The sequence below is a fragment of the Prosopis cineraria genome, unplaced genomic scaffold, assembly GCF_029017545.1.
Source record: "Prosopis cineraria cultivar Desert tree isolate PC_DT_omini unplaced genomic scaffold, ASM2901754v1 PC1196, whole genome shotgun sequence".
NCBI lineage: Eukaryota > Viridiplantae > Streptophyta > Magnoliopsida > Fabales > Fabaceae > Prosopis > Prosopis cineraria.
Window position 1 is genome coordinate 6,053 of NW_026556521.1, and position 12,345 is coordinate 18,397.

The window sequence follows — 12,345 nt, forward strand, 5'->3', positions numbered from 1 at the left end:
AAAGACTAGTTTATAAGTGATTCAAAAGTTGAAAGACTGAGTCACAGTAAGTTATAGTTGAGAGATTAAGTTACAAGTAAATTAAAAGTTAGAGAATTAAAAGATAAATTTTTCATTATTAATAGTAAATAATGTCATTGCATTCTCCTTTTGACATAAATAAGAAAATATTGTATTTGCTGTTGTCTCGTGGATTGCTTGGACTCGGAGGGCAAGCAAGGAATGAACCAAGGGCGAGAGGAAGGAGGACCCGTTTGGTTCAATTATATTCCGTTCTAATAACCCCATGCCATGTAATGTAATATTAATTATCATGTATTTGTTTGGTATGTTAGTAGTTATGGGTTAGTTTTTAAGAAGAATTATAGTTAACCACCTCCTAAAAAATTAATTATAAATGAAAACCAATATAAAATAGATTATTGTTAAAATTAAAATATGATTTTTTTAATGAGATTTGTTGTTAATCTTTATTTATAATTAATTCATATGAGAAGAGGTTAAATATAATTTTTTCTGGTTTTTATATTTAATTGGATGCGTACAAAAATGAAAAGACCAAAATAATCCCAACCAAGAAAAATCCTCCATCCCTCCTCTCTTCTCAACTTAAAAGATAATTGAAATTTTCCATTGCTTCTCCACGATCATGCCTCCACTATACCTTTTCCTATTGATCATGACCTGCTGGAAAGTTTCAATTGCTTCTTACCTTTTTCCACGTGAAGTCATTCATTTCTTAAATTTCTTTTGTTCAAAGCCTTCCGTTACAATTTTTATTTTAAATCAACCAGAACCTCAAACAAAGTCCACAAACAAACATGCTACAATAACTAGATCAGTGGAAAATAACAGAAACACAAAAATAAGCTTGAATGACAAGAAGGAACTGGAATAGACTCGCAAACGGAGAGCCAAATCAGGGGAGAAGGAAACCCACATTTGTCGCGCACATGGACGTTGTTAACGCTAGCATGGGAATGGGTGAAGGTTGGTGGTGGCATTCGACCTAGTTATTGAAAGTAAAGGTTACCATACCTGAAGAAGTTAGGCAGGCTGACACAGACGTGGTTGGCAATGGCTGGGAGGAGGCCGCCATCATTAGCATTATATGAAGATGGGAGGGGGGAGATGGAGAGAGAAGAGCTTGACGATGATAGAGAGATGAAGAAAAAGACACAAGTGGTGAAGAAGAAAAGAGGGGTGGATCGGCGGTCGCAACGATGGAGAGAGTTACAAGGAAGAAGGAACAGATGACTGCAGAGATAACAAGGGAGGCGGACAATAGTATTAGTGGCAACGATGAGATAAGAGGGGCTGTGATTCAAAGATGGAAGAGGTGTGGGGAGAGGTAGCAAAAGTGGAAGAAAGCAATTTTAGAATAAGAAGATAGTAATGAGATGCAATGAAAATTCAGTGGGCAAGGGCTATGACTGTGGATGAGTATTATCATATTTATGGTAATAATGTGTAATTATCTTTACCATAAGCCTACCTAAAAAGCTAACCAGCCAACTTTTTCAGCCATAATGCAATGTTGATTGTACCAAACATGTTGCAGTAAGTTTTTTTTTTTTTTTTGTGGGCCTCGAAAGAATAACTGAAAATAAAGGGTAAATTGACAAGAGAAGAAACATGGAAAATAAAAGTGCCTATGGAGCTAGCCAGTCAGCCTCGTGTAGCATACAGATGGACATATTTGCATTTGAATTAAATCTCATATTTCAAATATATATAATTTTTTTAATAGTTTAATAAATTTTAAATGAAGAAAAGAAATCAGTTGAAATTTGAAATAAAATGAAAAATTGAGAACGATGAATTCATCTCCATTTTTCAATCGATGAGAAACAATAATTAAAAATAAAAAAAAAAGATATAAGAGTCATCGATGCATCAATAACGAGGAAGGCAAAGAAAATAAAAGATTTAAATTGAATATAATTTTAAATAATTAAGATACAAAGATAATTTGAATTACAAAAAATTGCAATAAGAGATGAATTTGGACGTAAACCATAAGTGAATTCATAAATTTTTGTGTATCCAAATGAGTAACTTCCTTCAAATCCAAACCTAAATTCTCATTGATCCAACATGTCACTAAATTATATGTTGGTAGGATGTAATGGATGCTGAGGAACATGTAATTTGCTAGATGAAATTTTATTGAAGGATGTTGCAAAAACCTATGAGATATGAAAATTGTTTATTGGGATCGTGGATTGATTTCTCCGTGATAGTTGAAGTTTCCTGGGTTTTCATAATTTTTCATCAGAGATGGTGTTTGGCTTAAAATTATACTATGCCTCATCTAGAATAATAAGATTCATGACATTTTGATTGAGAACCAGCTCCTTCAACACGCCTCTGGCATCATTTCCGTTTCAGGCAAACATGTGGATAAGATTAATATGGTGATATGATGTTAGAATAAATGATCTAAAATAGAAATTATCTCATCAATTTAAAATGTAGAATATTTTTTATCAATTTGAAATGTTTAAGAAAAGTTTTTAAAAGCAACTTGTAACATTAATACGATATAAAAAAATATCATTACATTTCAATATCAACTAAAATTAAAATCAATATGTCATAATTGCATTTAATCTTTTCTATACTTCAAGCTACTCGTATTTCTATTCCATTATTATCGTTCCCATTCGGCCATTCCCATTCTCCTTCTCATTCCTTCACGAAAGAGTCCTGTAAGACAAACAAAGCCTTAAGGAATATAGTCATCAAGGATGCAACTAGCATGGAGACGTGGGAGGGTTGACGCTGACAACGAGTTGTTGGGCCGCTGAATCGTCCATTGAATTTGGAGTCTTCGTCAACACATATCAGTCTGTCCTCGTGTCCGTTTTTTTTTTTTAAATACAGTCAACTACCACCCCTTTTGCTAAAAAAAAAAAATAAAAAACTTTTCTCTCCTGAGTCCTGACCCAACTTCAATTATAAAACGCCTTTTCTTTCCCCCCCGGGCCTCCAGGCCCATCAAATGCACCATCAACTTTCTTTCACACTGATTTCATCTTTTTCAAAAAATTATTTAAAAAAATACAATTTTTGATTCATACACTTTGTTCGAATTTTATAATTAATTTTTTTTATTTTTTTATATTTTAAATTCATACACTTTTATTTTTTATTGTTTTAAGTTCTTCAATCAACAAAATGTAGGGATCTTGAAGAAATCTAAAATAATAAACAACAAAATTGTAAGAATTTAAAATGCAAAAAAAAAAAATACAGGGACCAATAACAAAACTTGAACAAAGTCTAGGAGCCAAAGGTTATGTTTTTCCAAATTATTTACTCTCGTGCATAATTTCTTAATTTTATTCCTCCTTTTTCCTTGCACTCAGAGAGTTAAAGATAAAATCTGCTGGTATGCATGGTAACCAGATACCCTCCTGGTTCCTGTTTATAAATCGCCTTCTGTATGCTTTTTCTCCCTATTTGCGAGTTATGCTGAGAAACTATGAAAAAATTGATATTTTTTCAGTAGTGCTCTTGATATGGACATTCTTGAGTGATTATAGTAGGGAGAGGGACTAAATTACAAGACACGAGTAAATTGAGTTATAATTTATTACACTTAACTAAGGGCATATGTGAAAAGACGGTAATTTTAAAATCTCAACTAGCTTTGACTAACTTTCCTAACCCATACGAATTAGTTAAGGAAGTATAAATACGAGCAGAATGAGTAGTTTAACTATCAAAAGTGATCGAGAGTATTTCATTCATGACTTGATAGATGAAATCACGGATCAGCCCAGAATCGCAGTAATAAATCATTTATATGCCGTGACCCATCAGGCCATCACCACATCAAAGATCTTATGAATTATAAACATTAGATCTATAAACTTCGTCAGGTATATTTCATTTATCTCAATACCATTCAATATATAATTAAATTACTCGCAGTGCCTTGGTCACATGAGCACGCAACGATAACATAGATCATCAGTCACCATTCCAAAAAAAAGCCGAGAACCGCTCAATTGCGATGAAAAGGGAAAACTAGAGGCTTCCATCGCCAAGTCACTCTCCCTGGAAACATAACAAAACAAACACGAATGATGTGTGCAATGCGAAGTCGAAAGAGATTGATTTGATGGCTCAGCCCAACGAAAATAGTTTCCACAACAAGATTCATCAAGAAAATGACATGGCCCATCCAGGCCTCATCGGTGAGGCCCAGTGCTCCTTCACTCATCTCTTTCTGTGGCCATCTTTCTCTGCACTGAGCTGGTTGGTAGCTTTCCTTGTGTTCCCCTGTACTAAAATGGCGGCACAGCACAGTGGGGCTTACTGTTGAAGGAAGAAGAAGAGACAGTCAATATTGCTTATTGGAATGGAATATCTCGTGTTCTCAGGGATGATGATATATCAGAGACAGACACGCATGAGAATGCCAGCACTTTGGGATGATTCTCAGAGTTTATTCCCCTTGGATCACACTCTGCTATACCATTTGTTTCCCTCCATACATGATTTTTCATGTCGATGATGGTTAGGGACACCCTCACCATTCACCAACCAATGACACGTTAATATTCCAACTGACGCCGATAATCCTGCCCTGCCTAACTGATAAAAATATTAAATTCCAGTCAAAAATTAACTGGAAAGTATGCTTTCGAACGATCACTTTCATTTTCCATAAACAGTCTCTTCTAGGAATCTACACATAACTACAAACTGTATTGCTGCTAGTCACTAGCTGTTTGATAAATCGTGCGTACACGTCACCCTTTGAAGCTAGCGTCTGTTACTGCAGATTTGGAGTATCACTTTCATAGCCCAAAGCCAGTGGAACTGTCGCTAGATGAAGCAAGGGAGTGAATAATTTGATTCCTGCTATGAGTTGGGTCCACGAAATTTGTACCTAGTTTGATTAATGATCCTTTTAACTTTGATGATAAGTTATGTATATTACTGAGTCAGATCAAAGGAAAGAATGATTAAAGCTTTAGAATATTAGAGATACAGGGTGTATATATGTATGGAATGTAATGGAGGGATAAACGGTGGACAATAAAATTGTTTGGACGTCAAGCTAGAAGGTGGCATCGCACTCTGATTCGCTAAAATACATGCTCTGATGAGGTTTGATATATAGGATCATTTTTGGATATGAATGAGAGGCCACTTAATTCTCTTCTTATCCTAACCCTTACCCTTAACCACTAGTATTATATTCTTCTCCTTCCGTCATCAATTAAGTCAAGGTTTTTGTCCTTCTTTTGAAACTTTGCATCCCTTTCTTATCTAATAATAAATAATAATTTTATATATTTTTTACTCATTTAATTTTGAATTTTTAAATATTTAGTTAAGGTTAATCAAATTCAATTAGATATTATTAATTTTATTAGCCAATCTATAACTTTTAAATTTTAACTATCTAAATCTTAAATTTTAAAATATAAATAATATCTTTGATATTTTTACACATTTATTATTTTATTTTATTTTATTTATACAGATTATTTAGATTTAATTTAAAAAATATTGATAGAGATTATTTTAAATAAAAGAATATGAGCATACTTGAATATTAGATCAAGAATCAGAAATTTTATTTAAATTTATTTTAAGTTTTTTTAGTGTAGTTTCAATTAGAATTATTTAGGACTGTTTTGTTAATTTTATTAAATTATTAGATTTATTTAACAAAGTGGGCAGCACACGTGACATACGGCTTTTTATTTAAAAGAGTTGGTGGCGGAAGCTACGTAAAGGAAGGAACGGAGCACGCGCCGGAGGCATCGCCTTCAGAATTGAGAGAAGGGTGGAAACAGAGTTGGCGAAGGAATAGGAGAGGAGAGGCTATCTGTCACGGATGATATTTTCATGATCGTATAGAGATCAATGTAATGAATGATTTGCTGATAGCCTCACACAATATGGGTAAAAGAAGCGACATTGACATTAGGTGCGTTCTGCCTTAGTTTTTGGGCTAAGTGCACACCTGGTTGGGGGCTAATGCCGCCTCCCTGATAAACCCATGGCAGGGCGAAACTAGTGTGATTCGTAGGTAGTAAGGCTTGTCTCGAGGATTATGGAGTCCTCGGGATGCCGCACGTGCGCCGTGTGCTGCGCCAGACTCTCAGCCCGTGATAGAGTGGTATCAGAGCAGGACGTACTTTACTGCCGTGTGCCTGTGAAGTCCCACGTTGGGACTAGTTGATCTCGGCACCGCTCTAGTAGGCTTGCAAGGTGCAGGTGGGTCCAAAAATAGGGACTCAGACTGGAAGGTTGGCCGTGATCGACTTCACTTCTGTTGGCTCGCGGGTGCGAGTGGGTTCGAAGAGTGCAAGACATGGGTGGCCATTCAGCAGTAAGCTGATGTATGTGTGGCAGTACTGTACGTGCGATCTTTGAGCGGAGTCTTTCTCCCTTAGCACGAGGGCGTGCTAGATTGGGTGTAGAAAAATGTCACGAATGGTATTTTCGTGACCGTGTAGAGACCAATATAATGAACGATCCGCTGGTTAGCCTCACACAATATAGGTAAAGGGGGCGACATTGGCATTGGGTGCGTTCTGCCTTAGTCTTTGGGCTAAGTGCACAACTGGTTGGGGGCTAGTGCCGCCTCCCTGATGAGCCCATGGCAGGGCGAAACCAGTATGATTCGTAGGTGGTAAGGCTTGTCTCAAGGATTATGGAGTCCTCGGGACGCCGCATGGGCACCGTATGTTGCGCCAAACTCTCAGCCCGTGACATATAGCTATTCATCATCTTCTTTTTCTATCCTCCAATTTGTTTATTTTTTTGGTGATGGCTACTCTCCTTTGTTTGATTTTCAATCCTATAAAGAGTTAATTTTTATAATGTGATCAATTATAAATTATAAATTATAATAGAAGATTTTATTTTAGCTTTATTTAAATTTTTTTCTTCTCCCCACATCTAAATTTTATACTTTAATTATTATTGTTGATTAGAATAATTTTATTACGTAATTTTTGAGTTATAAATTTTATTTAAGGTTTTGCTTGTTATAGTCAATTGATATAATAATACAAGAATAACTTAACTTAATTTGAATGATTATTTATGCTCTGTTTTTAGTGTAATTAGTATAGAAATAGTTGTTAGGATGTGGATTAAAAAAAAATTAATTAATTTATAACTTAATTTTTTATTTAATTATTGAATATACAATAAAAACAAATAATAAAATTAAATAAAATTAATTTATTTTGTGGATGATAAAAATTAAGTTTAGTTGATTGAGTTGTAACTGTTTGTTCGTAATAATTTTTTTAGTTGAATTTAATTTATTTATTTTAATTTAATTTAATTTTTTTAAATCAATTTTATCATAATTTTTTTTTCATTATTTAAAATTATAATTATGATTAGTTTATTAATTTTTGGAGAGATAACTTAGATTGCATTTTATTATAAATTTTAATTTTTATTAATTTTAATAGCGTCATCCTGAATTGGGTGATCCCACCTGTCCTCATTATTATTCAATACTCATGGCTCTAGAGTTCATGACTATTCGCGTCAGTGAATTTTAGGCGAAGTTTATCATCGCGAATCTCAGTACGGCTAAAGAATAGCTTGCAATTACGGCAACTTTTGCTCGCATCAATCATTCGTATGTATGAAATTTCATGTTCTTCTCGTTCACGTGATAATGTATATTTATCTTAATTTATAAGTCACTTTAAATTTTTAATATATTTTATTAAAATTAAATATAAAAAATTTAAACTTCATTAATTTTATTTAAAAATTTAATAAATTTTTACCTTTATTTTTATTAAATATACGTGATTTAGAAATAAAATACTCTAATGTTTGATAACTTTTTCACTGTTTGGTAAGCTTGAAAGAGTAACAATAAATACAATAATTATTAACGTATCATGTAAATAAAACCAACATCAATACTTTTTCTCTACTGTAGGACTAGGTGAGTATTGCATTAAAAGTTAATATGAACTAGACGAGTCGGTGGAGTAATTGATCGTTGCAGGAAACTAATGATTAATATGACCCGACGCTCGTGACGCCGATAGGTGAGAACATTCAGATCCCAGTCAGGCACATCGACCAAACATACATGTAAGGTTCGAATGCTTTGCTTTCACTATATGTTCCATTTTATTTCAACACTCTCGATCATTGTCGTGATGAAAACCATTCACACAACATATTAATGTTGATTGTCATTGATTTTCTCTAAGATGCAGCAGAACAGGTTTAACATGACTTGGTTATCGTGTAATATCCATGCATTTGAAAAGGCGTCAGCAGATGAAAGCATCGTGTAGGTACAATTTATTATTATAAATTAATAATAAATTGTAAGTATGTATGCGATGTGTATGCCGGAGCAGAGTCATGAGCGCTGTATGTGATTTAATTTGCTTGATGAGTGCTGTAGTTGAAATTAGATAGTATCAACATGAACATCAAGAAGCTAATTATATAACATACTTCCTCTGTCTTTATATATAAAATATTTTTAATTAAATCATATAAATTAATAAAAATTAATTATCTAATTAAAAGCATATCAATATTTTAATTTTATCTTTAATTATTGTAAATAAAAAATGAATATCTTTTTTAAAGTAAATCAATAAAAGTATTTATTTTATTTTTTAATTTAATAAGAGTATAATGGTTCATTTATTAAATAATAAGCTAACAATCTCTCATATTTAAAAATAAAAAAAATCTTAAAAGATTTTTTATATATAAAGAGAAAGAGAGTAGAAGTTATGTATATATAGATTTACATCAGTTTTGAGTGCGATCGGATAGCGATGGGGATTTGGGAAGCAATAGCGGGAGCTGAAGCAGCCAAACACAATGAAACGGAAAACCTTCCTCTGGATGCCATATTGGAGTTTGGTCCATCCACCATCATCATTTGGACCCCAACGTCTTCAGCTTCCATTCCTTTCTTCTGCTTTGTCCTCTCTCTCTCTCTCTCTCTCTCACACACTCACACACTCACTCATCTTATTTCGTTTCCACGATTGATCCACGAGGAGGTTAAAAAGGAAAAAAAAATCATTTAAGGACTATGAAAGTAATTTAACATTAAGGATCAAAAGGTTTTTAAATATCATTACAAGATTAAGGGATTAATTTAAAAATAATTTTAGATGATAAAAGATTATAGCATCCATACTTTTATTTTTTTTAAATTTGTTAACCAATAATAGTTTATTATTAGATATAAATGAATAATTATTATTTAACAAATGACTATTTATTAAAATATAATTCATACTTGTCCGGTCTAACAATTAAGTTTTTTTAAATTATTAAACTTGTCAACTAATAAATGCACAGCTTTTTGTTAAATGAAAACAGGTACTTATTAATTAATAAATAAATATTTATTAAAATATGATTTACATTTATTTATTCTCACAATCAAGTTTTTTAAAAATTATTAAATTTATTAACCAATGAATCAGTTCTTATTAAATATATAAATATTAATTCACGAATGATTACTCGATTTAAAAAAAGGGTATTAGATTTTTTTTTATTTAAAATTATTTTAAATTAATTTCCTTAATGTCAAAATATTAAATACTCTCGGTGAATTTTAAATGATATTTTTCCATGAAAAAAATACTATACATGATCATGAATTAATTTGACGGATTGACGTGACGGCCCATAGAATAAAATTCTACGTGAAGCGAAGGTTGGAACTTCGAGTGCGTGGGCAGATTTTTTTTTTTTTTTTCCCCAAGAAACTGTACCGTTAAATTCAAAAGTGTGAGATTTGTAGGTTCTAGGGATTTCTACTGGGGATTTGCAAAAACAGTGCAACCCCAATACACCAATAAACCAGAGAGCACCATGTGTCTCAAGTACACCGCGCCTCCGCCGCACGTGCCACGTCACCTTACGATGAGGATGATGATAATGCCAGTGGGCCCTACTCCTCATCTCGCCGCCTTCATCTCTTGCCCCTCGCAGATTGAAACCCACGCTTTTTATACTTCTTTTTTGTATATTGCTGCATGCACTCTCTGCAAAGGGAAGTGAGCCCAGTCCCACACACACACGCACTACACTCCACGCTCCTTCTTAAAGGCAAAGACAACCCTACGAAACAAGAATTCCCAGGCAAACTTAAACCAATGGGAGAGGTCTTCATCTTTCTTCCCTTCCTTCTCTTGTTTCTTTCTCCCATCTCTCCTTCTCCTTTAACTCTTTTTTTTATTATTATTTATTTTGAATTTGAATTCAGGGGGAGAAGAAACCGGAGGAAACCAAAATGGAGGAGAAAAAGCCTGAGGAGCCAGAGAAGGCAGGGCCACAGGAAGCCAAGCAGCAGGAAAAATCGGTCGATGACGCCAAGGATGAGAAAAAACCGGATGAATCCAAAGACGCCGGCGACGGCAAGGAATCTAAAGAACAAACTCCGCCGCCGCCGCCGCCTGATATTGTGCTTAAAGTTTACATGCATTGCGAAGGTTGTGCTCGCAAGGTTCGTCGCTCGCTAAAGGGATTTCCAGGTGAGGTGCTGTGAGTTATTAGATGCCTTCATCACGCACCCTTTTTTGATTGATTGGAGCAATAAAGGGCATCATCTGAGTATGTTTGTGGGTGCTCTGGTTTAGGGGTGGAAGAAATTATCACGGATTGTAAGACCCACAGAGTTGTTGTGAAAGGAGAGAAGGCAGATCCGCTTAAGGTTTTGGAAAGAGTACAGAGGAAGAGTCACAGACAGGTCGAGCTTCTTTCTCCGATCCCAAAACCGCCGGTGGAAGAGGAGAAAAAACCCGAAGAGAAAGAGAACCCTAAGTCTGAGGAGAAGAAAGAAGAGGTTTTTGCCTTTTTTTCTCTCGTTAACATTTTAGCCGCCTTTATTTTGTTGCCCTTGCATTTTCTTCCTTCTTAACGGCCAAATACTTCATGTCAAGCAGCCTGAGATAGTGACAGTCGTCCTGAAAGTTCACATGCATTGCGAAGCCTGCGCGCAGGAAATCAAGAGACGCGTCCAGAGAATGAAGGGTGTGTCAAAAGTCTTCATATTTTTTCCCAATCTTTTTATTCACACTCCTTTCCCTCGTTCATGCAAATCAAATAACGGTCTCCTGCGAGTTTAGATTATTTTCGTCCCTGTGCTTCAAATTAATAAACAATATAGTGTAGATTACAATCATGAGATTCTAGCGAAAGTGGTCCCGTTGAGGCCAATTTCGGGTCATTCGATCTAATTTAATAATGTATCGAATCTATATATTAATAAAAACTCCATGATTGGCTGCAGGAGTGGAATCGGCGGAGCCGGACCTGAAGAAATCGGAGGTGAGCGTGAAGGGGGTGTTTGAAACGGCGAAGTTGGTTGAATACGTGCACAAACGCACCGGGAAGCAGGCGGTGATAGTGAAGCAAGAGCCTGAAGAGAAGACGGAGAAAACAGAGGAAGGAGGGAAAGAGGAGAAGAAAGGGGAAGGAGGAGAGAGAGCGAAGGAAGGGGAAGAGAAGAAAGAAGGAGGGAGCGAAGGGAAAGAAGGCGCGGAAACAGAGGAGACCAAGGTGGTGGAGTTGAAGAAGAACGAATACTTCTATTATCCTCCGAGGTATACCATGGAGATGTACGCATACCCGCCTCAGATCTTCAGCGACGAGAACCCAAATGCTTGCTCTGTTATGTAAAAAATGAGAAATGAGAGGGGTAATACGGGAATAAGGAAAATTTTTGGGGTGATTTCCACCCCTGCCTATCTGTCCTGCACCCACTACATGTGCCCCTGTACTTTTTCCTGTGTTAGAATTATAAGTATAATCTACAGACCATCTCTGCTGTAGAGTTTTTGTAAGACTTGTACTCTCTGGTCAACTGCTTCATAAATGAAAATATAAATAACCGCACTCCAACAGTCCAACACCTTTTATATTTCCACTTAAATTAGTTTTTCCTGTTTTTGCCTTTTGTGGAAGGTGGAGCTGAAGTTTCCATGTCACTCTGAGCTGTGAGAGTGACACTTGAGTGGGGCATGGTGAGTTGGGTACTCTGAAATTGAATCCAATGTGTTCGGTTTGGTAGGTTTCAGAAAGAAGAGATAAGGTCGGGAACGAAACTGGCCACGGCCTTAGGGCTTTGCGGCGTGAGGAGCAAATTAGAAACACATCCGAATCCGATTTATATACCACAATCAGGACAAGTGAATCGTGTTTCTAAGGGTATAGGGAATAGCAGAAGGGCACGACCATCTACGTGATTATTGTATGATTATTCCTCGGGCAAGTGTCTGGGTTGCCTCCGTCTATGTATCCGTCTTCCTCTGTCTGTCTGTGAATTCCGCGATACAATCGTGCGTGCAATGG

General features: G+C 35.3%; 1 protein-coding gene across 1 annotated transcript; it reads left to right on the forward strand.

The window, feature by feature from the left end:
- Nucleotides 1-10,009: 10,009 nt before the first annotated feature.
- Nucleotides 10,010-11,926, forward strand: LOC129299540 (heavy metal-associated isoprenylated plant protein 7-like). The gene is made up of 5 exons (XM_054938016.1): nucleotides 10,010-10,157; nucleotides 10,259-10,526; nucleotides 10,632-10,837; nucleotides 10,938-11,025; nucleotides 11,285-11,926. Exons 1-5 carry the CDS (start codon nucleotides 10,029-10,031, stop codon nucleotides 11,671-11,673), a joined length of 1,080 nt encoding a protein of 359 aa, XP_054793991.1. The 5' UTR covers nucleotides 10,010-10,028; the 3' UTR covers nucleotides 11,674-11,926.
- Nucleotides 11,927-12,345: the final 419 nt, after the last annotated feature.

What these genes read in the sequence shown, in the direction of transcription:
- LOC129299540 (XM_054938016.1), top strand. Translation starts at nt 10,029, where the DNA reads ATGCACTCTCTGCAAAGGGAAGTGAGCCCAGTCCCACACACACACGCA. An exon ending in CTGAGGAGAAGAAAGAAGAG is followed by an intron (nt 10,838 to 10,937) that starts GTTTTTGCCTTT and finishes CATGTCAAGCAG; the next exon opens with CCTGAGATAGTGACAGTCGT. An exon ending in ACGCGTCCAGAGAATGAAGG is followed by an intron (nt 11,026 to 11,284) that starts GTGTGTCAAAAG and finishes GATTGGCTGCAG; the next exon opens with GAGTGGAATCGGCGGAGCCG.